This window comes from Sitophilus oryzae, unplaced genomic scaffold (assembly GCF_002938485.1).
Source record: "Sitophilus oryzae breed Bouriz unplaced genomic scaffold, Soryzae_2.0 scaffold_815_pilon_pilon, whole genome shotgun sequence".
NCBI lineage: Eukaryota > Metazoa > Arthropoda > Insecta > Coleoptera > Curculionidae > Sitophilus > Sitophilus oryzae.
The window spans coordinates 7,684,921-7,712,129 of NW_022147434.1; the positions used below are offsets into that span (position 1 = coordinate 7,684,921).

Genomic DNA, 27,209 nt, shown 5'->3' on the forward strand with positions numbered 1-27,209 from the left:
TAAATGGCACCCTCCGTATATTTCAACTTTATTCGTTAGAAAATGACACTCTGAATAGAATGACATATCATATGTCAACTTTTGACATTTTCTTAACTATTAGATTTTTACAAATTGTAAGCTTTGGGTTCGTTGAAGGACTACTTAGAGCTACAATTTAAAAATATTTTTACAAGATATAGTGTCCCAAATAAGTAAAAAATATTATAGTTGTGTTTTTTTAAATGGAATACCTTGTATAATATTACATTTTTAGTTTCTACTAAGTACTACTACTCTAATCTTACCGTTTTAGAAAATTTACGTTTTTGTGAAAATATAGTAAAAAAATAAAGGTAAATTTGATTAAGGTTTATCACACTTAAACCTTACCGTTTTTGAAATATTTTCAATTTTATGAAATTGCAGTAAAATTTTAAGGCTTCATTTCTCCAAGGGTATCAAAGTTTTTAATACTAAATATTTACTGAAGATTATTTATTTACTGATCAGATATTATGTAGCAATAATAAAATTTTTACTACTTTATACAGAGTGTCCAAAAAATTATATTAAATAATTACTAGCTTTAAACGACAATAACTTGTTTAATTTAAATGGAACACCCTGTATATTTTAGGAGAATTAGATGTACAATTTAATTGTCTATCAAATTATATTATACTATTTTTTACCTACCTCTTCAAGTTTTCGTAGAAAATGCATTTTCTCATTTATCACTATACCTATGGAATATTGACATTTCAGATTTTTTTAAAGCAACATATATGTACAAAATATACAGGTGGTAAATATTGCAAGCCCATTGGTATACAAAAAAAACTATTTATATTTTTGTAAAAGAGTATACCAATTAAATATACTACCATTAGAATTTAGAATTTAGAATGAGTGGGAGGGGGGTTAATCACTGCGACCTTACAGATCCATTGTGTCCCAGTCATAACTCATCATACAGTCCCAGGGCTTTGACAAAAGCCAGTATCTGGGACGGTTTTATAGAGGGTAGTTCTCCATCTCCAATATCAGTCGTACCAAAATTCATGGCACGAATGGTTGTCGTCTCGGCGCACTCAGTGATGAGGTGTACTGGTGTTTCCCCATCTTCCCCACAGAATCTGCATTCGCCGTTTCTTCTTAGTTTCAATCTACTGAGGTGTTCATTGAGGAGACAGTGTCCTGTTAAAAACCCCTGACAATCCGAAGATTGTTCTTACTCAGACCCAGGAAGATCTGTAATTTTTCTTGATCATAAGCCCTCAGAAACTTCTTCGAGTGTCTTAGACCATTGCAAGATTTCCATTCCAGGTTGCGGATGGAATCTTCCAAGTTCTTGAGTTCCGCCTTGAGTTGGTTACCACTTGGAAAGCAGAACGGTTCTGGTCCAGTTAGTGGAGTGTTAGCTCCTTTCCTAGCTAGATTATTTGCTTTTTCATTGCCTTCTATCCCTTGGTGAGCAGGCACCCAGAGTAGGAGGACTTTGTTTTCTTTGCCTAATTTATTCAGCTTCTCTATGCATTCTTTGACCAATTTCGAATTGATCGATACTGAGTTGATCGCTTTTAACGCTGCTTGACTATCAGACAAGATGGCTGTTTCTTGTTTCCGATAGTTGCTATCTAAGATAAGTTGTACGCATCTTTCGATAGCGTAGATTTCTGCCTGTAGGATACTAGGGTAAGTGCCCATTGGTTCGGAGTATTTAGCTCTCGGTCCAAACACTCCGATCCCTGTTCCCGTATTGGTTTTGGAAGCATCAGTATACCAAGTTATGGTATGGTCTTTTAACTGCTGGGCAAGCGTTTCGCTCTTCCAATCCTTTTTATTGCTCAATACTACATTGAGATGTTTCTCAAAGTTGTACGTTCTTGGCATGTCGTCCACTGGGAGTTGCAGGAGTGGTATTTCCTTTTTGAGGGTGTTCCAAGCCCCTCATCTGACAATTCTCCCAGTACTAATTCCGTTAGTGACCATTCTAATCATTGTTGCATTGGCATATCTACCAATGACAATGTGCAGTGGTGTTAGATCTAGAATAACCTCTACTGCTGCTGTTGGACAGGTTCTCATGGCTCCTGTGATGCAAACGCATGCTAGTCTCTGGACTTTGCATAGGTTTAGCCTTGCCGTCCGTTGCTCTAGTTTTGTGTACCAGGCAACTGTTCCATAAGTAATCATGGCTCTTACTATCATGGTATACATCCAGCGCAAAATGTTAGGGGAGCAGCCCCATCTATTTCCGGCCAGTCTTCTGCATATCATGAGAGCCTTTATGGCGTTGCTGGTAGTGTTCTTAATATGCCTGTTCCACAGGAGTTTACTGTCCAGGGTTATTCCCAGGTATTTAACTTCCTGTGTTGGCAGTATTTCCTTTCCATCTAGTTGGATTCTTTTCAAGTTTTTCAGACTTCGCTTTCTGGCGAATGGCACTATCGCGGTTTTGTCTGAGTTGATACTCAGCCCGACAGTTCTACACCATCTCTCAGTGATACTGTGACAAAACTTTCCAGATTTGTCCGTTAACATGGTAGTGTGGCCTTTATATAATTATAATTAAAATAATTTATTGAGCGGTAGGCAGAACTTGGATAATGAGAACACCGACTTTTCAGAGCGTAAATTTAGTTTATCGTTTACATATAAAAACAAAATATAACCAGCTAAAGATCGAAATTAAGGCATCGCACTTTTATGGTAAGGGCTCTTTCTAAATTCAGTTACTATAAACTCTATTGCCACTTACCTTATTACGTCAACATCCGTCAGCAATACATCAACAACAAGAACCTGTCGAAGATTTCATTGATCCCCTTGTAGATCTACCTCTTCGGTCTTGGACTCATACTTTGGATCGAACCACTCGACCGGTTATCACAGTGTTCTTTTAAATAACTTAATATTTTAGTGATTAGGTGAAATAAAGAAATAAAATGCCGATTTTTCACAACACCTAACTATATTTAATATAAAGAAATAAATAAATAAAAAAATAAAGAAAAAGATTTAACAACAAAACATTTATAATTAATGAAAAAGAAAGAAATTGAATCAAAAATAATTAATGACAATTAGAGAATTGAAATTCAAACTCAGAGATAATAAAGTTAAAAAAAAATACAAAATATTCTTCTTATTAGTCCAATTTAAATTATCTACAATTAGCATACACTTTCAAATCTCTCTTGGAATTATCGTTGGCAGAAAATTAATATGTTAAAAAAATATTCACTGAACAATTAAATTTAAATTAGAATTTAATCAAAAGAACAATTGCAAAATAATCACTTATGCAATGACATCTAAATTTGACTAAAGCCTTTAGAACAAACAGAAAGTCTTAGAGAAAATCCAAAGAAAAGTATTAGAGAAAATCCAAAAACAACAATTAAAATACTTTAAGCATGAATAGTTTAGAATTTCCCAACTTGAGAATTTATTTGAGACAATCTTTAGATAGAGAACTTACTAAAACAATTAAAAAGACCACTGGATAATATAAGATCTACACGGAGTAAATTCGACCGTCTAATTTAAAAGTCAGTACCGAACTAATTTTGAAGATGAAAATACTGATGCTGGTACTATCTCGGAAAGGCGTTACTACATCTTCGGCACGCCCCTGTTTGAGGAACCTTCGAATACCCATCCAAATGCATATTTTGCACCTTTTTAATTGGCCGAAGGGTTCCTTCCCCGAAAGATCCCTAGACTTCTTTCACCCCTGTTTCTGGTCCTTCCCGAGAGGGCATCAGCATGTCCTATTTATTATTTATTGTAATTTCCAAACCCTTCCGTGTAAATCTTACTCTTTTACCCATTTGCTGAATAACATTCATAATCTACTTTAACTAATACAAATGATACCGAATCATAAAATTACCTTAAAAAAACCGCCTAGAAATGAAATCTTTATTTCTTCATTCATTTGTCTATTTCTATTTAACTCTAGGAACGGAAAAAAAGATAATCCTATTTCTATCATTTTCAGACATTCATCTCCTGAACATATTTGGATTCTGATTTTAAAACATATATTTAATACTTTTAATTTTCAATTTAAAACCTCTAGCGAGGGGATGATTTAATTTTACTTATTTCGTTAAGCATGCCTACGTGCTTTTTCTGCGTTGTTTATTTTGAGATATCCCTAGGGTACACACACAACTGGTACCACTCTGTCAAATAGAGTTTTGATAATAAGGGATGAATGTTTATTCTACTTTACCCTCGTTTATGTGACTTTAAATTATTTAGAAGATTGTATTATTTGCTTAGTTAGTTTCTCAGGATATATGCGTACTTTTAGAGAGTTTATGTGTCTTGAATATCATTAGATTATTTGTTTAGGCCTTTTAAAATTCGTTTGCCTATGTCAACCGATAACTTCGTAAACTGAAATGGTCCCATCTTGGAATAACAAACCAAAAGATAAAATTTTACCAAGCTTGATATTATTCTATTACATTTTGCCTTCCCCTTAAAGAAGTGGAGCTATTGTTTCCATTAAAAAAATTAATTAAAAAAAAATAAAAACTAATATTGAAAAGAGACAAACTATAAAATGTTTAAATAATAAAGATCGATCAACGCAGAATAGCTGAAACAATAGGTTCACGATATGCTCTGTCTGTTACAAACTACTATTCCTTAACTAAACTGAAGTTCCTAGAATGTTTGTTGACTCCTGCTGAACGTGTATCGCGACTTTGCTACGATTTGCTTACCGCGCGCGTGTAAATCGGTTTGCGTATCCGTATTCTCGTACTCGCGTGATTCGCACTACTATCGGCCTTTTGTTTTCCACTGTCTTGGCGAACACTCGAACTCTTACTGTTTTGGTAAAAATTTCGTTTGACTGTCTTAGTGTCTCAATTCTACACTGTCTTGGTGAATTCACGTTTTTGCACTATTCTGTTTTACCACCGTCCGAACGAAGTCAATGACCAGTTAACGCGCTCGCGAATCAAAGTCTCCACGTACTGCAATGTTCCCGAAACTATTGCTGCATGGCTTCACCTGTGATGTAGGTCTGGATGGCCTCGGAAATTCGGTCATATCACTTGCATCCCTGTGATATCTGTATGCTGATCTGCTTGAACGGAAAACATCTTATTTTCCATTCTGTTGACTTTGTCCCCGACTTTTCTCTACATAAATTTGCTGTTACATTCAGGCATGAACGTAGACTATCTCATTTTGATACTTTTTCGTCCAACTGTCACCATCAAAATGCTGCTCATTTCTTTCGGATATAGCATTTACATAGGCTTCGAATAGTACCTGCCTATATTCAGTTCTCAGCGTCTCATTCCCAAAACATCCTGTGTATCAACTCATCTGGATAACAATTACGTGTCTAACATTCTGGATAACCATCGCCCTAACTGTGGTTGTATGAAAACCCAGGTTCTCGAACTAGATGTTACTGTTTGGTTAAGCGTATTATGACTAAACATGGTAACTTCTCTGCTGCATAGTGTATGTCATGTTTTCCAATCTTGTTGTTAGCACCTCTATATATTTAGTGTTGTCTGATGGGTCCGGTTTAAAATTAACTGTGGACGCTGCGTCTACTCCAACATCTATATGCATTGTGCTTCTCTGGATCCCTCCGAATATCGCTCTGTAGTTCGTGTTGTATCGTGATAAGTGATATTCTTCACGTACATAGTCTTCCGGATAACATCTCGCTGAACTCAGGATCTATCTTATACTTCCTATTCGAAAACAGTCAAAACCTGCCACTATACTATCGATTGGCATCATTTCAGCAAATAAACATAAAACAACAGTGGTAATATGGATGATTGTCAGAATAACGAATCCTATGAAATATTTAACTTTCTAAAACATAAAAAAAATTAAAACGTTCTTACAAGAGAAACATGTTTTCAAAAAGACAATTTTTTGAAAACAAAATACGTTAATAACGATGAAAATTTTACTCTTGGTCACTGAAAACTACTTCGCATCTATATTCATACTTCCTTTATATTCTCTACGTTTCAAACACCACCTGTATTTCCATTTTACAACGAATGTCTTATCGAGGTGGGCCTGTATGTAGCTTTTCATATTTTGACCATCACACTCAGACATCAAGTTTTCTTATATATTATAATAGAACTTGAGTTAGATAATTCTGCATTTTTGTAGCATCTGATCTATCAGGTAAACTCTAGAATTTCTGACAATATTACAGTATTTATTTTCCTGGTTACTTTAAAAAAATTTAGGTATCCTAAAACTCAAAATATTTCTTTATTCGTGATTCTAATACGTGATCTACTAAAATAACACCCTGTAAACAGTTTAAGCAAGAATTATATCAAAATTTTTGGAAAAAAGAAATAAAAACTTGGGAAAAGAAATACTAGTTGATAAAATAAATGTTAAATAAACCAAAAATGAATAAATATCATTCAAAGTATAAAATTCACGGTGTACCTAAAATTAATAATGGAAAATAAATTGATTGCAGTTAAGAATAAAATACCTATTATGGTTGCTCTAAGATTATAAAATTTACCACATGATTGCAGTTAAAGAATAAAATACCTATTATGGTTATCTAGTTATAAAATTTACCACATCAAAATAATGTTGGCAAGACCAAGTCATTAAAAAGAACCTATATTATATACCTGGAAATCTAAAAAAATTAAATATTTAAGGTGGCTATTGCCTCTTAGTAGTAAACTAACTTCTTTTCCTGCCTACAGCTGATTTGAAAAAAAAACCTGTGTAGAAAAAAATTAATAAAATGATTTGTATATACCTATAAATGCTGAATAAACAGAAATATATTTTAATTATCTAAATAGATAACATTATCTGGAAAAAAAATTAATAATGAAAATGAATTTATAAAAACCACCTGAAAATTAAAATAGATTAAATCAAACAAACAGAGCAATCATTCAAAATTAAAACGATGTTAGTTATGTTAAACAAATAAGATAAAAAAAATTAATAACCAAATTAGACAAAAATAAATAAATAAACCAAACAAAAAAATGTTTAGTTCAATCTGAAAAATAAAATACCTGAAAATAATCGTTATCATTATTTTCACTTAGCTCAGAGCAACAAATAATTTCTTTAACGAATGGAGAGAGAGAAAAATAATGAAAAAAAAACTGTATTATCATCCTGGCAAATAAAAGTCACTTACGTATGTTACACATTATTTAAACAAATATTTAAAAATATAGATACTTATTGTCAACAATAAAACACAAGAGAGAAAAAAAAACTGTATATACTCAATGTACCTTTGAATACAAATTATTACTCTGAACCTTATTCCGTTTTAAGCAATTTATTATTACTCTGAACATTTACTTCGTTTTAACCTTTTAGAATAAACTTGCTGAATTATGCTAACCCTTTCTCTGTCAGTTTCTTTTCATTCTAATATGATGTTTAATCTTCAAAAAATCCGATGTATCACTGATTTTTCCCCCATGTAAGGTGTACTGGAGAAATGTCTTTCCCATCTCCCGTGTCTATGCAATGTTTCACTCTGCCTTAGCTTTTAGCGGTCTACCCTCATGGGCGAATATGTCCTCATATTCCTGGAGAAATTCCTTATCATCTCCCGCTCCGCCATATCCAGATGCCCACATTCAACCTTTGAATGTACCTCAGATGAGCTTGAGTGTACCCCATCTGAACTTGAGTGTACTCCTCCTGAGGATTACCTATCCTCTATCTTCCTTGCACTAAAATCTCTTCCTTTCGTGCAATAACTTCCTTCTGTTTACCCGTGCTTTTCGGAGCATGTCTAGGCCACCTTTAGTAAGTCCCTAGACCAGATTCAACGTCCTGTATATAGTTTTTAGGATCCGTTGATCCGAACCCGATAGACCAATTTGCTGCTAGTGAATTACATCGCCTTCTCCACAACCTTACATGCATAACCCAGTACACTATCTAAATCATTGTCGAAAAATCTATTCTCTTATTTTCGAAGACTACATTTTAAAACACCCTCGTAAAAGATTTAAAGCTCTCTGGGACGTAACCGTCGCTTCCTTGTGTCCCGTCCAGGTACCTACTATTGAAATTGGGGTCTTAAAAAAAACATCTGGTTCCAGTTCACAAGTGCATCGATTTTCATCTAGAATTCGTTATCTACAAAGGTTACCTAAACTCTCTAAACGGAGAACATTTTTTTTCCTATTTATGTTTCTAGAATAAAGGAAATGAATATAAAGTAGCATCAAAAGTAATAGTAAAAAAAATAAATGAAGTATGCTGCAGTATAAGTCAATTGTTGCAAACCCAAGTAATAAATATTCAACAAGCCAAAACGCCTAATACGTTTTGCAACCATTTCAAAAAAAAAAACACAGCTGACTTTTTCATTTGTCCAACTGTAATACAATTTTAGCTTTTTTCAGAAAGGCATATAAAAAAATTATTCATCAAATAACAGTTATTCCATTACAAAAATAACACTTATAGAAACCAAAAAAGAAAAACATTTAATATTTTAATCAAAAAGACAAAGGTCCACAACAATACTTATTACTGTATAACGACATGTGAATACTTCGTTGCATGTCGAGAGAGTTCGCTGACTTTTAATTAGTTCTATCTATGAAACATTACGTGCAATTATTAATTACCAAAAAAAAAATCTTAGTTGACCATTGTTCCTGCTGCTGACAGATGTTGACATATTTACCTGTGCGATTTCTTTGTCATAAAGATTTACGCTACTTACCATTATCGCAATCGATTTAATAATAACCTTCAAGTTTCCTTAACTTTTTTTTAATGAAATAAAAAGAAACATCTATCGAAATTTCATGAATCTTTCTTAAAACAAAACACTATCCTGAGATTAAATATTCTGTATTCTGAATTACCACAAATACTACTTTATGTAAAAACATATTCTGGCAATTATTCTTTAAGAGAGAAAAAAAAACTTAAAATCAATAAGACCAAGATCATTTAAAATTTCTACAAAATCTCTAAATCACTCTTATCGTTGTAACAAATATACAAAATAAAAAATATGGAATGCATTTCAAGAAAGTAATAAAATCAAATGTCGCCAACGAAATTACTTTAAATCAACAAATAAAATTTTGCGTTCGTACAGAAACAAAAAAAAACTGAAAAAAGACCTTGTGCTACAACTATGTTTAAAACAAATACAATAGACCAAAAAAAACATCAAAAATAATAGAATTATATCATTTTAATCACTAAAATCTATTAAAAACATATTAGAAAATACATTTCCGATCGATTATAAAACGAGTCTTTCATTTATTACAATTATGATGACTGAATAGAGTTACTAATACTGTTAAAAATCACAAAAGGAAATTAAAGGTAACCGAAAAAAAATTAGTCTTTACTTTTTAAGTTAAAGCAAAAATAAAATCAAAAACAATAATCTGGGTACAAACTACAAATTGATTGTTGTGTATCCCACCGCTGCCACCAATTTTTATGTGACAAAACTTTCCAGATTTGTCCGTTAACATGGTAGTGTGGCCTTTATATAATTATAATTAAAATAATTTATTGGGCGGTAGGCAGAACTTGGATAATGAGAACACCGACTTTTCAGAGCGTAAATATAGTTTATCTTTTACATATAAAAACAAAATATAACCAGCTAAAAATCGAAATTAAGGCATCGCACTTTTATGGCAAGGGCTCTTTCTAAATTCAGTTACTATAAACTCTATTGCCACTTACCTTATTACGTCAACATCCATCAGCAATACATCAACAACAGAACCTGTCGAAGATTTCATTGATCCCCTTGTAGATCTACCTCTTCGGTCTTGGACTCATACTTTGGATTGAACCACTCGACCGGTTATCACAGTGTTCTTTTTAAATAACTTGATATTTTAGTGATTAGGTGAAATAAAAAGAAAAAAAATGCCGATTTTTCACAACACCTAACTATATTTAATATAAAGAAATAAATAAATAAAAAAATAAAGAAAAAGATTTAACAACAAAACATTTATAATTAATGAAAAAGAAAGAAATTGAATCAAAAATAATTAATGACAATTAGAGAATTGAAATTAAAACTCAGAGATAATAAAGTTAAAAAAAAATACAAAATATTCTTCTTATTAGTCCAATTTAAATTATCAACAATTAGCATACACTTTCAAATCTCTCTTAGAATTATCATTGGCAGAAAATTAATATATTAAAAAAATATTCACTGAACAATTAAATTTAAATTAGAATTTAATAAAAAGAACAATTGCAAAATAATCACTTATGCAATGACATCTAAAATTTACTAAAGCCTTTAGAACAAACAGAAAGTCTTAAATCATTAATAAAGAAAAATATTAGAGAAAATCCAAAAACAACAATTAAAATACTGTAAGCATGAATAGCTTAGAATTTCCTAACTTGAGAAAATCGTTAGATAGAGAACTTACTAAAACAATTAAAAAGACCACTGGATAATATAAGATCTACACGGAGTAAATTCGACCGTCTAATTTAAAAGTCAGTACCGAACTAATTTTGAAGATGAAAATACTGATGCTGGTACTATCTCGGAAAGGCGTTACTACATCTTCGGCATGCCCCTGTTTGAGGAACCTTCGAATACCCATCCAAATGCATATTCGCACCTTTATAATTGGCCGAAGGGCTCCTTCCCCGAAAGATCCCTAGACTTCTTTCACCCTTGTTTCTGGTCCTTATCCCGAGAGGGCATCAGCATGTTCTTTTTATTAATTAAATGTAATTTTTAAACCCTTCCGTGTAAATCTTACTCTTTTACCCATTTGCTGAATAACATTCATAATCTACCTTAACTAATACAAATGATACCGAATCATAGGATTACCTTAAAAAACCGCCTAGAAATTAACTCTTTATTTCTTCACATTTTTGTCTATTTCTATTTAACTCTAGGAACGGAAAAAAAGACAATCCTATTTCTATCATTTTCAGACATTCATTTCGTGAACATTTGGATTCTGATTTTAAAACATATATTTAATACTTTTAATTTTCAATGTAAAACCTCTAGCGAGGGGATGATTTAATTTTACTTATTTCCTTAAGCATGCCTACGTGCTTTTTCTGCGTTGTTTATTTTGAGATATCCCTAGGGTACACAACTGGTACCACTCTGTCAAATAGAGTTTTGATAATAGGTTTGTTCTCACAGCTGTAAGAAACATATTTCCAACAGATAATCATGCGCAATAGGGTAAGACGCGTTCGCACAGAAATTTTTGATTGGTTTCCAACCAACAGTAAGCTGTTCACACAGAAAATTCTGATTGTTGGCTGACAGTCAGACCAGTTCGCGGATCTTTTGCAAGTAAAGTGTCCGGCGCATGCGTATTGCAACTCGACGTCATTGCTTCATTGCTTGGTAAACTTAACCTACAAAACGTGTGTTGTTTTTGTTTAGTGTTTTTTTTCTTCAAAAAATAAAGAACAGAAATGAGCGATTTTGAATCTTCCGAAGAATCTGAGGCGTCCGAATTTTCGGATACAGACACAGACCTAGAAGAGCTGATAGGTCTGTTCCAAGAAGTATCCCTGACTAGTCAGCACGTTTCTCATTGGTTAAAATGCGTAGAAACCTGAGGCCCGATTCTGTAAACATTTCTCTTGTCTAGTAACTCATCATTCGTATACAAATAGCATAGGCTAGACAAGAAATTTCTTGCTACGGAGCTTACAGAATCCCACTGCTGATTGTTAGTCAGGTTTCTACGCATTTCAACCAATAAGAACCGCGCTGACTAGTCAGGGATTCTTCTTGGAACAGACCTGATGGAGGAACGGGTCAGGCCCAAGAATCAAAATTACTTGGATGAAACGGTGCCCCAGTTCAACAGAACTGAATTCCTGGAACATTTTAGAGTTAGCCGTGAAGTAGCAAACGATATTTCTCAAAGATTTGCAAATAGTGAATACTATAAGGAACAGTCAGGACCATATGGAAAATTAACCTCATTACAGTACACTTATATATTTTTATGGTATGCAGGGCATCAAACCGCTAGCTTCCGTGATGTAGCTGACAGATTTAATGTGACTATCAGTGTTCTACATAAAATTATCAAAAGAATGATATATTTCTTAAGTAACCTTTCACCTGAGGTTATAAAATGGCCAAATGATGTGGAGAAGCAGGAAATAGAACAGTATTTTCGCCATAAAAATACGTTTCCCGGAATTATTGGGCTAATTGACGGAACCCACATTAAAATAGATAAACCCCAGGATGATCCTGACTCCTATATTAATCGAAAGGGCTTTTACTCTGTTCAGGTAGGTTTAACTTGACATTGACACTTTTTATTTTGTTACTGCTTTTGCCTGGACCCTAATACCCACTAAATTGTTATACAGAACAATTATTACTGTACTGTATTGCATAAAATATACCGGATGATGCATCAGCTCATGACAGGAAATCCCATGTTAATTTCAGGGGTGTCGATTATTGGCTCCCCTATTTATTTTAGAACAAACTTTTAATGGAACTTTTTGAAGTACTAGATTAGGTCAGGCTACCTACCAACTTTGATTCTTATTCTTTAAGGCATTTTTAAGTTATTTGTAAAATTAGATCCTTAAAAAACATAATTTGTACATCCCTGTATAACCGTAAAACACTCCAACTACCAGCAATTTATTAAATTTTATGACATTGGCATAAAAAGCATATAATTTTGACGTATTTGAGGAATCTAATTTTGCAAATATTTTAAAAACGGCTTAGCAAATGAGTTTCAAAGTTGGTAGGTAGCGACCTAATCCAATACTTCAAAAAGTTCCTTTAAAAGTTTGTTCTAAAATCAATAGGGGAACCAATAAATCGACACCCCTGAAATTAACACGGGATTTCCTATTTGTCCTTACCTGATGCATCACCCGGTATGTGAATATCAAAATTTTAAGTGTTTTTTTTTTCACAGGTGCAACTGGTATGTGACCATAATCTTCGCATTACTGACATATTCACAGGGTATCCAGGATCCGTACATGATGCCCGAGTGTTCAGAACATCTCCATTAAGTGAGACATTGGAAGAAAAATGTGGAGAATTTCACTTGCTAGGAGACAGTGCTTATCCATTATTAAAAAATGTGTTAACACCCTTTCCAGATAGAGGCCTGTTAAATAGACAACAAATTAATTACAATATACAACATTCCAGCAACAGAGTAAAGATTGAGCACTGTAATGGGGTATTAAAGCAAAAATGGCGTCAGCTGTATCATTTGAAATTAAGGGATATTAGGCTCATCGTTAACTTCATTAGAGCATGTTGTGTTCTTCACAATTTAGGGTTGCAAGATGGTGTTGCACTAGATTTAGAAGAAAATGTAGAACCAGTTGAACCTGCTCCACGTCTAGACCCCGATAATATAGAACAGGGCATTCAGGAAGATTTAAATGCTGTAGCAAAACGAAATCACATTGTAAACATCCTTGGACAATAAATGCATAATAATTTTTTGGGACTTGCCCAATACCAAGGGACATTGTTTAAAGTCTGCCAAATTATCTGTCACTTCTTGTGTAAGCCATACAAATTGTACGCTACATATTAGATTTTTTTAGTGTTTACTTAAATAAAACTAAAATTTCGCATTTTTTTTTGTTTTAGAAGTTATATAAAATGACAGGCTTTTCAAGAGCCGTTTATAACTATTGAAATGTGCAAATGTGGTTTTTGAAATAATTTTTAACAAAATAATTGTGCTATCAAGATGCTATCTTCAGTTACAAAATCACAAGAATCACATTTATAAATGAATTTCTTGCTTCCTTAAACATTAAATCTGCTTTTATTGCACATGAAAGTTGTGTGTAAGCATTCCTTCATCCAAAAACATTCATTGCTTTCAGGGGAAGTGAAATTCATATAAAAATGTCCCCTTACTGTGATGTTCTAACAAATTTAGCATAGAAAATATAGCTTCTTTTACATATATTTTAAACACCACACATTTGCTCTGATTCTGGTATTTTTTAAGCTAAAAATAGCCTTGCTTTTTCTGTGACACTGTATAGTTTTGAAATGTGCATTAACAATTTTTATAAAAAATCAATAATATGTGAATACATTTTTTATATTTTATTTTAACAACAAAATATACATTATACCCTGCAGCAACAGTCTTATAGTTTCCTTAGCCTACACAAATGAAAACAATTATAAACAAAAACTACATTCTTTGGTAAATACTCCTAAATAACTTGGAAAATAAAAAAAATAAGAATAAGAAAATTAAAAATAACTTGGAAAACAAACTATATAGATTCCTGGGAACACAAAACACATTTTTTCTTTTTTAAAATTTCATTTCTTTCCCCCAGTAGTGTATTCTTTTCTTCCATAAGCTTAACCTTAGCCTTTAGAATATCAACTTTTTCCCTCTCTATCAACAATCGAGCCTCATAATATTCCTTTTTGTCCCGTCTCATGTGAACTAATGTTACATTTCTATTAAGCAATGGGGTCCTTTTCTCTTTTGATCTATCTTCTTGTACTTGTAATGTAGTGGCTTTTCTTGGAGTTTCTGGGAATTTTAGGGACTCCTCTGATTGATTGTCAGGCATTTTCTGCACAGATTCGCTTGAGAGTAGAACAACCGGATTTACATTTTTCTTTCCTTTAAAGATTGCATCCATTTCTTCTAAATATTCAAAATATTTCTTTCCCTGGCCTGTTTTATTTTGATTGTCCACGTATCGTTTGTATGCTCTTTCTAAAACTCTCCATCTATTTTCTACATGACCAGCTGTAACGTTGGTTCTAAGCAATCCATTTAATTCTTTTGCTAGAATTTCCCACAATTTTTTGAAATTTTTTATTTGTGCAGTACCAACCCTCACTCTATATTTTTGGTACAAATCTAAAAGTACTTTGGTTTGATTTGTGGACCAAGTAATTGGAGCTGGAGATGTATCACTTAGTTCCTGGTTTGTTGATGCCTCAGTTGCCTTTGCCGGTGGTACAAATACAAGAAACTCTGAGAGTCCTGAAAGAAATAAAAAACAATAATTATCTATCCATATTATTCCCAATACGAAATGTGGTGCTAATATAAAACTACATACTCAGTCAACAATAGAAGGGTTTTTAGTATTCAAGATTAAACACAAATAGTAAAAGTTTACTTAAGTGACACCTTGTATTTTCAAAGAATTCCTTTTTAGGGGTTTTATATTAGCCAAATGCAGCAAGAATCCGCGTACGCCGGTAATTGCCTCTCAATTTTTGTTGAAATTTGTTCAAAAAACCCTGTTTTCTTTTTTGAAATATAAAGAAGGGGGCATTTCTACATGCCAGTTATGTTATTTAGAAATGCCTCTACTTTATATTTCACAAAAAACGCATTTAAAAATAAAACTACCGGAGCAATCAGATTCTTGCTGCATTTGTCCTATATTAACCCCCTGAAAATGAATTTTACGAAAATCTCTTAAAATATGGGGTATCACTAAAGTGAACTTTTACCACACGAACTGCCGATGGAACTACACATTAAAATACGAAATTTTAAACCTACCTGATTCACAGCTTCTAGTATCCATAATTATACAGCACAGCGGTGACGGTGGTTTTATTAATTTTCTAGGAACAATATCAAACAATATTTTTTGACTCAAGTACTAATTACTAAAAAACAAAAGTAAAGCGAGGTTAAGGATTGTTCTTCTGTTGAAAAGCGATGTTAATTCCCTGTTCGTTTCTTCTTTATTCGGTATTACGTAGGAGTTAAAATTAGTGGCAGTTAGTGGTATTAGATCAAAAAAGAAGAGTAGGGGATCCGCTGTTCGCACAGACAGTTTGAAATCGATCAGAAAGTGCATTATTTGAGACCTGCGCATTAACACCGGTTTGGAAGAAGTCACAAACATGTTGGGAACACGCTGTGAGAACAAACCTAATAAGGGATGAATGTTTGTTCTACTTTACCCTCGTTTATGTGACTTTAAATTATTTAGAAGATTGTATTATTTGCTTAGTTAGTTTCTCAGGATATATGCGTACTTTTAGAGAGTTTATGTGTCTTGAATATCATTAGATTATTTGCTTAGGCCTTTTAAAATTCGTTTGCCTATGTCGACTGATAACTTCGTAAACTGAAATGGTCCCATCTTAGAATAACAAACCAAAAAGATAAAATTTTACAGAGCTTGATATTATTCTATTACACATTCTCCGATCATATAAAAACCGATAAAAAAGATCGAAAACCTAATTTACAAAGATCGATCTGTCAACCTTCAACGCCGGTGTCACATGATCAGCTGACAAACAATTTAAACGTCAGTTTGTAAATCGTAATATAAACAAGATGAAATTTAGGGAAAAATCAACTATAATCAGGTAAAACCAATTGATTACACACAGGAAAAATACATAATAAAATCCTTAACCCATATGTATATTGCAGACCCAATATTCCCACTTGTTGCATTGAAAACAGACAAAAAATAATCACATCAAGTCTCTGTTCAAGAATCCCCCGAAGAAATATGTCAAGAAATCATCCTAACACAAGCATAAGTCTAAATCAAGAATTAGTGACTACTGTAGAAAGAAAGGTAGGTTTTACACAGACAAATTGATATTATATTAATGAGGTTTTATATTACAGTTATCGGAGACAACTCCATCCAAAGAAATTGTTGTGATTATTAGAAATTATATGTACAATTAAGAAGTAAGCTAATTAAACGTTATTATTCAAGTTATTCAAGTAAGTTTTAGTTTTATTCCTAAAAATAAGCAAAATAAGTAAAATAAGTTACGGTGAAATTTTGAACCGTAACAAAAAGTCAATAGATTTACTTGCTGATTCAGAGTGTTTTGCCTGTAAATGATGCCGAAGTTTTGCGGGTTTCATACACTCCTTTGCAAGTACGCCACAACATAAAACACATTGTGGTCTTACCTCGTTGTCGACTGCAATTTCAATAAAACCAAATTGTAAATATTCCTCACTATATTTACGCATCTTTCCGCCAGCTTTAGCCACGTTTTTGTGGCGTTGGCGTTGAGGTTTCTTACATATTGAGTGATGTTTCCGATTCCTGAATGTTAGGTGCTCGTTGTGTTGCAACATTACTTTTATTACTTACTAGTCCGTGTTGTAAAATCCTATCCTCAACTGACGAATATATCCCTCTACAAGGCTTCTCTGGAATTCTGAACCACACACAGGCCAAAATCGCCCACAACTAGTGCCAAAACTGCACAACCAGTCTTCTCGACCCACAAAAGAATTGCAGACAACTCCAAAGAATCAATCCCAATTCGGAACGGCAAGGCAAGACCAAAAATAACTTCAATGGAGTTTTTATCAGTGAGTCAGGATCAGAAATGCTGCGTTTACCTCGGCGGTTCGAAGTAGAAGAAGGAGGAGTTATTTGCAAAATCCTCAGAACATGCTCGATTCCAAGTCAGAAATACCAACATAAAATTTAACACAGGCAACCAGTAAAATAAAAGACCCAAAATAAAATTTGACATAAAATTTTATTTAATGCATACGGATTGAGTGAAACATTTTATTACATCATAATAAAATTATAATAATCCCTATATGAACATAACATCTTCGGAAAATTATTAATACATTCTCCGATCATATAAAAACCGATTAAAAAGATCGAAAACCTAATTTACAAAAATCGATCTGTCAACCTTCAACGCCGGTGTCACACGATGAGCTGACAAACAATTGAAACGTCAGTCTGTAAATCGTAATATAAACAAGATGAAATTTAGGGAAAAATCAACTATAATCAGGTAAAACCAATTGATTACACACAGGAAAAATACATAATAAAATCCTTAACCCATATGTATATTGCAGACCCAATATTCCCACTTGTTGCATTGAAAACAGACAAAAAATAATCACATCAAGTCTATGTTCAAGAATCCCCCGAAGAAATATGTCAAGAAATCATCCTAACACAAGCATAAGTCTAAATAAAGAATTAGTAACTACTGTAGAAAGAAAGGTAGGTTTTACACAGACAAATTGATATTATATTAATGAGGTTTTATATTACAGTTATCGGAGACAACTCCATCCAAAGAAATTGTTGTGATTATTAGAAATTATATGTACAATTAAGAAGTAAGCTAATTAAACGTTATTATTGAAGTTATTCAAGTAAGTTTTAGTTTTATTCCTAAAAATAAGCAAAATAAGTAAAATAAGTTACGGTGAAATTTTGAACCGTAACAAAAAGTCAATAGATTTACTTGCTGATTCGGAGTGTTTTGCCTGTAAACGATGCCGAAGTTTTGCGGGTTTCATACACTCTTTTGCAAGTACGCCAAAACATAAAACACATTGTGGTCTTACCTCGTTGTCGACTGCAATTTCAATAAAACCAAATTGTAAATATTCCTCACTATATTTACGCATCTTTCCGCAAGCTTTCGCCACGTTTTTTGGCGTTGAGGTTTCTTACATATTGAGTGATGTTTCCGATTCCTGAATGTTAGGTGCTCGTTGTGTTGCAACATTACTTTCTTTCGATAGTTTTGATAGTCACTACACGGCCTTTTTAAAGAACCACTTTTTAACCAACGGTCCATAGTTAAAATATTATTTTAATGACACAGACACAACTGCAATTAAAAATAACCACGCGCTCCTATTACGAAATATTTACTAATTTTGTTCTGAGACGAGTTCTAAAGCCCCCCAAGCTGTCTGTTCGCAACCAAACAGACAACGATCTTTTGCGTCCATTCGTATCGTGGCCAGCTGAAACGTCGTGCTGCATCGCCGAACTATTAGTGCCCATAGACTATGCGCTCAGCTAGCAGTTTATTTCAAACGACACGATGAACCGTACGCAATTATTAGCAGTGGCAGCGGCTACAGCAGTGACGCTTAAAAATCGTTCTATATGGGTAAAACAATGGCTGCTAAACTAACTTAACCAAACCAAACCAACTTTTTTCCATGTCAATTCATTAAAAGAATTGAAACTCGAACCAGGGGATCGGTTTAGTTTTTTGCGGATGGATGAGGAAACGTATTCGGAGTTATTGAAATTAGTTACGCCTCTAATAAAGAAAAGTAAAGGATCATGGAAAGCTTAAAAAACTTTCAACATACAAACAACATATCATGCAAAGCGTAACAAGCTTTCAACACGCAAACAAAACATCATGCTAAGCGTAACAAGCTTTCAACATGCAAACAAAGTATCATGCAAATTTTTGAAAAAAAATGGCACTTGCTTCTTGCAGTGCTTTGAGGAAAACTTCTAATGAATGTATATTTTCTGAATATGTTTCTGAAGGAATAAGTATGTCATCTAAATAGACCAATGCTACAGTGTTCCTAAAATCGCCCAAAAGTTGTTTATAGCTCTCTGAAATACGGCCGGGGCATTGGCAAGTCCGAAGGGCATTCGGTTGTATTCGTAATGCCCGTTAGGCGTTACAAAGGCTGTTTTGTGAATGCTGTCTGGGGCTATTGCAAATTGATGAAAGCCTGACGACATGTCAAGTGAAATAAATACTTTTCCTCTTCCTAGTCTGTTAAGCTGGTCGTCAATTAACGGGAGCGGGTATCTGTCCTTGATGGTATGCGAATTCAGTTCTCTAAAATCAACACACATCCTGTAAGATCCCTCTTTTTTTCGCACAAGTATTATGGGGCTGGCATAGGGCGAGCTACTTTCTCTGATTATGTTATTAACTAGGAGATCATCTACAATTCCTCTAACAATTTTCCTCTCTTCAGCAGACAAGCGGTAGGGTTTCCGGTTAACTACATATTCGTCGGTTAATTTAATATCCGTAACAGCATGGGTTACACACGAAACTTTGTTTCCTGATGCTATCATGTCCTAGTAACGAACCAACAGGTTGGTAAGATCCTCTCGATGCACATCGGGAACATCAATATTAATATCGAACTTAATACTAGGCAACGTGCACAAAATTCGGTTGAATTTATTACGGCCAATTCTACTTCCCGTAATATCTGTAATACAAGTTATGTCTGGCTCTTCATACAGATTGCATCATTCACAAGAACATCATATTCAAGAAAGTCATCGGGAACAAAAACAAATTTTATGTTCGTAGTGGCATCAGACATTTCGAAAACCGCTTCAATTTCTTGAGTGGAAGTGAATTTTCCAGGAAGAATACCAGTGATGGTTGTATGACATAACGAAGGATTGTTTAATCTTCCAGTACCACAATACTTAATATTCTTACGCTTTTCAATGTTTTGACCAATACTTTCTCCATAACAATGTCTTCTGGTCTTGTGCTTGCTTTCTTTTTCTTTTTTTCTCTGTACCTTGTAGATGCATCGGAGCTATATTGCCTTAAAGATGGCGTACAAGCTTCTTCTGCGTCGGTCCTATTTTCTGTATTTTCTAAGGAAGAAGGTGACATCAACTGGCTTTCAGACATATCTAATTGGCTGTCATTCTGAAAATAAATAAAAGTAAATTTTAATATACATTCATTATCAAATTATGCCCGTATTCTCCCTTTAGTTGTAAACTCGATTTAAATTTGAGCTCGTGGACATATGTACATAAAATAACAAAAACGATCAAAGATGGCTTAAGTCTTAATTACACAAAGAATACACGCCTTAATTATACTATAAATGACTACTTACATCTCGAAACTAACTACAATAATTTATACATGCATTATTTACATAGAAATACAACTTACTGACCTATGTTCGCTTAATTCGTCCGTATCTAGACTTGAAATACCTTCCTTAGGCGTTTCATGATCCGTTATAAAGAGCAAATGGTCGAAATACCATATATAGATGTGGCTTCTAGACTTCGTCTTCTCCAGCCCCAGACATTTGCGAGTCTTTAATGCTCTTCAACTCTTTACGAAATGTTACCCCGCATCGCGTCTATTTTATTTTTTCACAGTTTGTATAGTTGCATTGCTGTCATTTTCTTTCATCTCTTTCAATAATTCCTCATACGCTTGGTTTGTCTTGTTTTTATTACGATATTCTTCAGATTTAATATTCCATAAACAAGAAAACTTTCGATACAATTCGATAAATTCTATTAAAAATTGTTTATTAATCGATTTTTGGTCCATATTTTCTAACGAAGACTCAACGAAACGGGAACAACAACAACAAAGGCGATTAAAATCACACACGCTACTGAAAAGAAACTGTCAAGGTTACATCGAGACCCGCCATACATTATCGGTTTGGCGCAAACCGTTTGTCTTGGCGTGTCCAAAATCAAGCTTCGGCTGATATTTAAACCGACGATTCCATTCGACGGTTTTGTGCCACAGACTATCATATCGGTTGGCACGTCGATTAGATTCGCAGTGATGCGGATGTAGGGTTGCCAGATCACTTAGTTCGATTTTCCCAGTCGAATTTTAAAATTCCCCAAAATTTAGGACTTTTTATGTTAACACTTGATTTTAATTTTTTTTTTGACAAAGATATCTTTTGCATAACTCTAAAATCCCCTTAAATATGTTTTTTCACAAAAAAAATCCCCAACAAGAAGAAAAAGTTTATTTTTCAAACAAAAATTAAAAACAACATTAAATACATAAAAACACTAAAAAAACATAACACCAACGCTAAAAAATGGTAGCTACGTATTCTTTAATAAAATATTGAATATAAAAAAACAGATACAAAATAAAAGTTAATGCCTAATTATTAGTTTCATTTAAAATGTCCAAAACCAATTCGTTTTCTTTGGAAATACCATACATACTAGCATTAAATTTATTTAGCATTAATTCAGTTGGTTCAAAATTAACACAACTGGAATTCATAAGGTTGAACCTTACCCTGATAATAGCATCTGCACTCGAAACTGCAAGTCGATTTCGCATTTTTTCCTTTATTATATTTGTTAATGAAAATGCCCTCTCCACAGCGGAACAACCGATAATACTTTCTTTTCTACTCCTATTTCCACTTGTGCTTGAGTAAATGAAAAACCAAAATTCATAACATCGGCGCTCATACTTCAGTCTTGAAACTTAAAAGAAATATTATCTTTATCGAGAACTTTATCAAGGCGCATCGGAGGGATGAGAATTCTTAAGTAATTTCTAAACAAGTGCAGAAGGACGACTTCCATGAGTTTATGAGGATGTGCTTTTTCATTGTGAAAAGTTGTGTTAAGTGTTATTAGATTTTTGAGAGTGGTTCGTAAGAAGAGCATGTACAAATAATTGTTTCGGTCAGCTAATATATCATAGAGTTGCTGAGCCGTATACTTGACACATCCCATACATCCCACTGATTTAATATTTTAACTATAGCATTATAATGCGCCAGCCATCTTGTGCCACTTAGTTTATCAATTTTTTGGGAGGTTGATTTATTTATTACCTCATACAATTTCTTGTATTGAAACTGACGCTTAGGACTGCAACTGAACCAGTTGTGAGTTTCTTTCATTAACAAGTCCAAATGTTTTGGTAATGTTTTAAAAGAATGCTCTGCGGGTAAGTGAAGGGAGTGGCAAACACATTTAACCACCACCAAATCTTGATTTGTTAGAGCCTTCAAATGTGTTGAGAAAAAATTGTGCTTCCCTACCATTACATTTGCGCCATCCACTCCAACCCCAAGTTTTGTAATGGCAAATTATATTTTCCTAATTGTCGTAAGGTTTCGGTTAACGTCGAGGCATCTCCAGCATCAATTTCCAATAACCTCTAGAAGGTCGTAATTACTTTTTTCTTGAATTTTTGTTTCATCTATTATCAGGGAATATTTTTCATTTCCAATATCAGAAATGAGTTCTTCTAATAAGCATGGGGCATAAGCATAATAATCACATTTAAAAGCAGTGCTGTACATTTCGATCTGTGTATGTTCACTCCCTTAAGCAATTCAGGGTTATTGTCTAATTTATTTACTAATTCGGTCAAATGATACGCCGTTCTTGTAGAGCAATACTCCGCTATAAAAGCACCAGCTATTTTTAACTCCGCTATTTTTATTTGCTTGGAAATATGTAGTGACATAAATTCGGTGATTTTTAAGGACCATCCCTGGAGTTCTTCACTGCCTGAATGTATTTATTGGACTTACTATGCAGCAGCAGATCCTTTTTGTGGGCAATTAGTGAACATCTGCATACCTTACAAAAAGCTCTTTTTCGTCTTGTAGATCGGGGGCAATCCATTCTAATGAAAATTTATTTATAAACACCTATTTATAAATACCAATTCAGAAATACATACCTTTTAACTCATTTACTTGCTCCCAAACACTTCTATATTTATTCGACATTTTTGACTACAGGACTAAAAAACTCCAACCACAACTAAAAAGTTCAAACATTTCAAACTACCAATACCGGGAAATCCCAAAACAATGTCATCCAACATAAGGTAAACGTACCTATTATCGGCACCTTGCGTACCAGAAGTACCATTTAAATTAATTTAGTAAATAGAATACCCGAAAATCCCACATTCTAATTATTAACTTGGCTAATTAAAGGTATCATACTACGAAAAAAAAATTAAACCTAAAGAGAACACATAAAATTTACAAACGTATTTAGGTACCTATTCAGTCTTTAATAAAATAGGGTAACATTCGTTTCATAAAAATATATAAATAAAAAAAACGTTGTTTTTAAACTAAACGTAAAATATTTGGTATTTCATTGGTAAAAATTTGAGTTATAAAGCAATAATTTAATGGTTACTCACAAAAGGGACATTTCAATTCTCTTGTATCATATTCTGTTAAACCCAGACAAGCCTCATGGTAATATTTGAGACAGGAAGCAAAAAGGCGCATATCCAGTTGATTTTCCGTGTAGCACAATGCACAATACCAAGATTCTTTTAGCGGTTTCGATGTTGAAGGTTCGGTTAAAAGTTTAGTGCCTTTTGTGGAAAAAAGTGTTTTTATCACACTCCGTAATTTATCCGTCGCCCTTCGGTTAGAAGTTCTTTTCATTAACTTTTGGTTGGTAAAACTGTAGTTTTTGCTTTCTTTTTTTCCTGTTCCTTTTCTTTTTTCTGGATATCTTCAGGAATGCCTACCGAGAGAGATAAATTTGTACAGTCAAAAATATCTGTAACATCAATTTCATTGTTATTATTTGTTCTCTCTGTAGTCACGTGTTTGAGTCATTCTGGAATTTATTATCTACTTGAAATTGGTCATTCTTTAATTGGTTATTATCATTTATTTCCGTGACATATATTTCGTTGTGATTTTCTTCTTTTGTAAATATGTCTTCCATAATAGAGTCTTCTTGAGCTTCATTTTCATCTTGTACTACTTCTTGATCAGCTTCTCCTTGTGTAGTGTTGTCAGTCGCCGTTCTGGTCTTTATTTTCTTCCAGAGTGAAAACAGGCTAGTTTGCTCTATTGACCCATTCTAAACTGGCCCGGAACTCCGGAACAATGTTTTGTTTCTTCAAGGAGCTTGCTAAAAATATTACATACAACTTTTTAATATAGACGGTCTATTTAAAATAGGTAATCAAAACAATCGAATAATTTATTCGACGTCAAATTTTGGTTACTGGTTATTCCACGCTAGTTTCTGTGTGTAGAATTATTGCACAAGTGCATTAAAAATATCAATAACTCTGATTGGCGGCGTATTATCTAAAAGCTGCATAAGTTTATTTTCAGTGCAGTTTATTAAGATAACACGATGGAAAGCAAAATTATCTTTTTAAATTAAACCAGATAATTTGCATGATATTCAGGTCATGATGAAACGAGACAATTGTGATGATAGACCAGAAAATGCATTTTTACCTTGTTTATGAAAAAAGCAAGTAATATACCGCTTGATCGAAAAAAACCCGGCGTCCTGTTGGTTGGGAAATGATGATCAATGACATTTCCCATATAAATTTACATATAAAATAACAGCGATCCTCATTTCATAGCCATCGCTGACGCTTTTTTTTTCCGATCATACGGTAGTGATGTAAACTTTAGTTACTTTTGAGAGTAGGACTCGTTACTTAGGACTCGTTACTTTGGACTCGTTACTTAATCGTTATTTTATAAAAATCGTTACTTTATAAAGACTTGGGCTTGGATTGGGACGTATACGCAGCGATATTCGTTGCGTGCCTTGCTTATTTCTAGTCTATACATATACGTATAAATAATTGTTACTAATTTAATATCTAATAAAGGACCTATAAGAGGGTTCTATATTGTTTAGTGTAAGGACATAGTAGGATAATTTTAGTACTCGATATTTAAGTATTGAATAATACTTTTTAATAATATAATATTCATAAAATTAAAAATAAAAGAAAACAAATCTAACAAACAAAATAGTGTATTTCTTTATTTTTTTACATTAATAATTATGCAAACCTTAAACAGTAAAAATTAAAAATAATTATATAGTTTTATTAAAATGTAAAAATAATATTTGCTCTGCGTTTTTAGATTTTAAACGATTTCTTCGTTCAGTTATCACTTGACCCGCTTTCGAAAACACCCGTTCACATGGAACAGATGTCGCTACAATGCATAATTTTTTTTGGCAATTTGCCATAGTCAAGGGTATACTTTTTGCCTATCTTTCCACCAAATTAGAGGATCCTTTTTCCTGTCCAAATTAGCATCTTCGGAGTACATTCTTAACTCAGTAATTGCCACTGTAGTCGGACTTGTTATATTTTCTAATGATTTTACAGCTTTGAAAGTCTTGCCAGATAAAGTCTTCCTCTTCGTCATTGTTAGTTTCTGAGCCTTCTCGTTGATGTATTTCCGTTTGGGGCATATCACTTCCTTCTCCAGTTGTATGTTCTCGCTGCTTCTGTAACATAAGATCTACCATTTCTTCCTGAACTCGGTCTCGAATAATTTTTACAGAATCTGGATTATTAAATCCTTTCCTTTTAAATCTGGGATCAAGAAAAGTGGCTTTTCCCATTATGGTGTTACATTCTGGATTTCCAAACCGTGATATAATTGAGCTAAGCAAATGATTTATTAAGTCCTTATTTATTTGGCATTTAATCTGAATTTTAATTCGTTCTAATGTTGATATTAAGCCTTTTATAATTAGAATAACTTTAGAAAGAGTAATTTGTTTTTCGGCTCTCATTTATTTGGTGATTGCCTCGAATGATTTTAATATTTGACAGAGTTCCCTTAGTGCAACCCATTCTTCTTCTGTTGGTAAAACAACTGGATTATGCAAAACTCCTACAGTTGCAGCTAAAGGTTCTGACAAGGCAATCACTCTTTCAAACATATAAAAAGTGGAGTTCCATTTAAGTTCCAAGTTAAAGGAGTTACATTTGATTTCATTTGAAACTGTGTACTAATGAGTTTACCGGATGCATACGCACTTAAATTTTTGATTGCAACTCTGCTACTAATTTTAATCCGTCTCTAACTATGAAATTGACAGTGTGTGCAAAACAAGGTATATGTTCCCACCCAGCAATCTTTGTAGCTGCTACTATGTTTGCTGCATTATCAGTCGTCACTGCATATACCTTGTCAAGTATATCCCATTCCATTGCCACACGCTTAGACAAGACAAAGAGAGACAAAGACCGATCGCAGTTAGCTCGTTATTGCAATCGTTTATCGAATATCGTTTGTTCTAATTATTAATCGGTTTTGTATTAAAAAATATTTTTTTAATACAAAACCAATTAATAACTAGAACAAGCAGATATTTGAATTTTGCCTTAGGTTTTTAGCCAATGTATTCAGTCACATGCTTTTCTACATCATGATATTACACATGTCCAATTCGTTCTTAAATAGCTAGGGAAATAATTTTTTTGTATATTCCGGGAGAAGCATTAAAAATGTTTCTGTAAATAATTAATAGTTTACGTTTAATCTGTTTTTTATACACATTTCTTGCAACGCCATTTTTCGCCCTTTAGTGATAACTACACCTTTTCCTGGAAAGTTTTAAGCTCACTGTTATTTAAAGACATTCAGTCTCATTAAGCATAGGTATAAATACCTATAAACATAGGTATATGTAAGTATGTTGCGCCTCCTGAAAGAAAAAGTTAGTCAAATACACTTACATTTTTTGAACCAAGTCGCGCATTGCCATACCTCTCGAACTACCATCCAAAGTTGATCCGATTTTAAGTTGCTCAATCTTGTTAACACGATTCAAGGCAAAAAATCTTGTTCTAAAAAAAAGTTGAACCAACGCTTTAAAATTTTCTTCGT

General features: G+C 33.3%; 2 protein-coding genes and 1 pseudogene across 2 annotated transcripts; 1 reads left to right on the plus strand and 2 right to left on the minus strand.

Annotated features, from left to right (window-relative positions):
* Positions 1-11,144: 11,144 nt before the first annotated feature.
* Positions 11,145-14,148, plus strand: LOC115889455 (putative nuclease HARBI1). The gene is made up of 3 exons (XM_030909437.1): positions 11,145-11,539; positions 11,792-12,297; positions 12,948-14,148. Exons 1-3 carry the CDS (start codon positions 11,461-11,463, stop codon positions 13,473-13,475), a joined length of 1,113 nt encoding a protein of 370 aa, XP_030765297.1. The 5' UTR covers positions 11,145-11,460; the 3' UTR covers positions 13,476-14,148.
* LOC115889456 lies at positions 14,091-16,325 on the minus strand. Its single transcript, XM_030909438.1, has 2 exons — positions 15,552-16,325; positions 14,091-15,020 (listed from the first exon to the last, which is right to left on the minus strand). The coding sequence occupies exons 1-2, from the start codon at positions 15,574-15,576 to the stop codon at positions 14,290-14,292; spliced, it is 756 nt and encodes a 251-aa protein (XP_030765298.1). The 5' UTR covers positions 15,577-16,325; the 3' UTR covers positions 14,091-14,289.
* Positions 16,326-20,212: 3,887 nt separating this feature from the next.
* Positions 20,213-26,259, minus strand: LOC115889594 (annotated as a pseudogene).
* Between the last annotated feature and the right edge of the window lie 950 nt (positions 26,260-27,209).

Bases quoted from the DNA above. Each gene is read 5' to 3' on its own strand.
- LOC115889455 (XM_030909437.1), top strand. From the start codon at position 11,461: ATGAGCGATTTTGAATCTTCCGAAGAATCTGAGGCGTCCGAATTTTCG. The intron at 11,540-11,791 runs GTCTGTTCCAAG...TTCTTGGAACAG, and splicing joins AGACCTAGAAGAGCTGATAG to ACCTGATGGAGGAACGGGTC. The intron at 12,298-12,947 runs GTAGGTTTAACT...TTTTTTTCACAG, and splicing joins AGGGCTTTTACTCTGTTCAG to GTGCAACTGGTATGTGACCA.
- LOC115889456 (XM_030909438.1), bottom strand. From the start codon at position 15,576: ATGGATACTAGAAGCTGTGAATCAG. The intron at 15,021-15,551 runs GTAGGTTTAAAA...TATTTCTTTCAG, and splicing joins TACTAGAAGCTGTGAATCAG to GACTCTCAGAGTTTCTTGTA.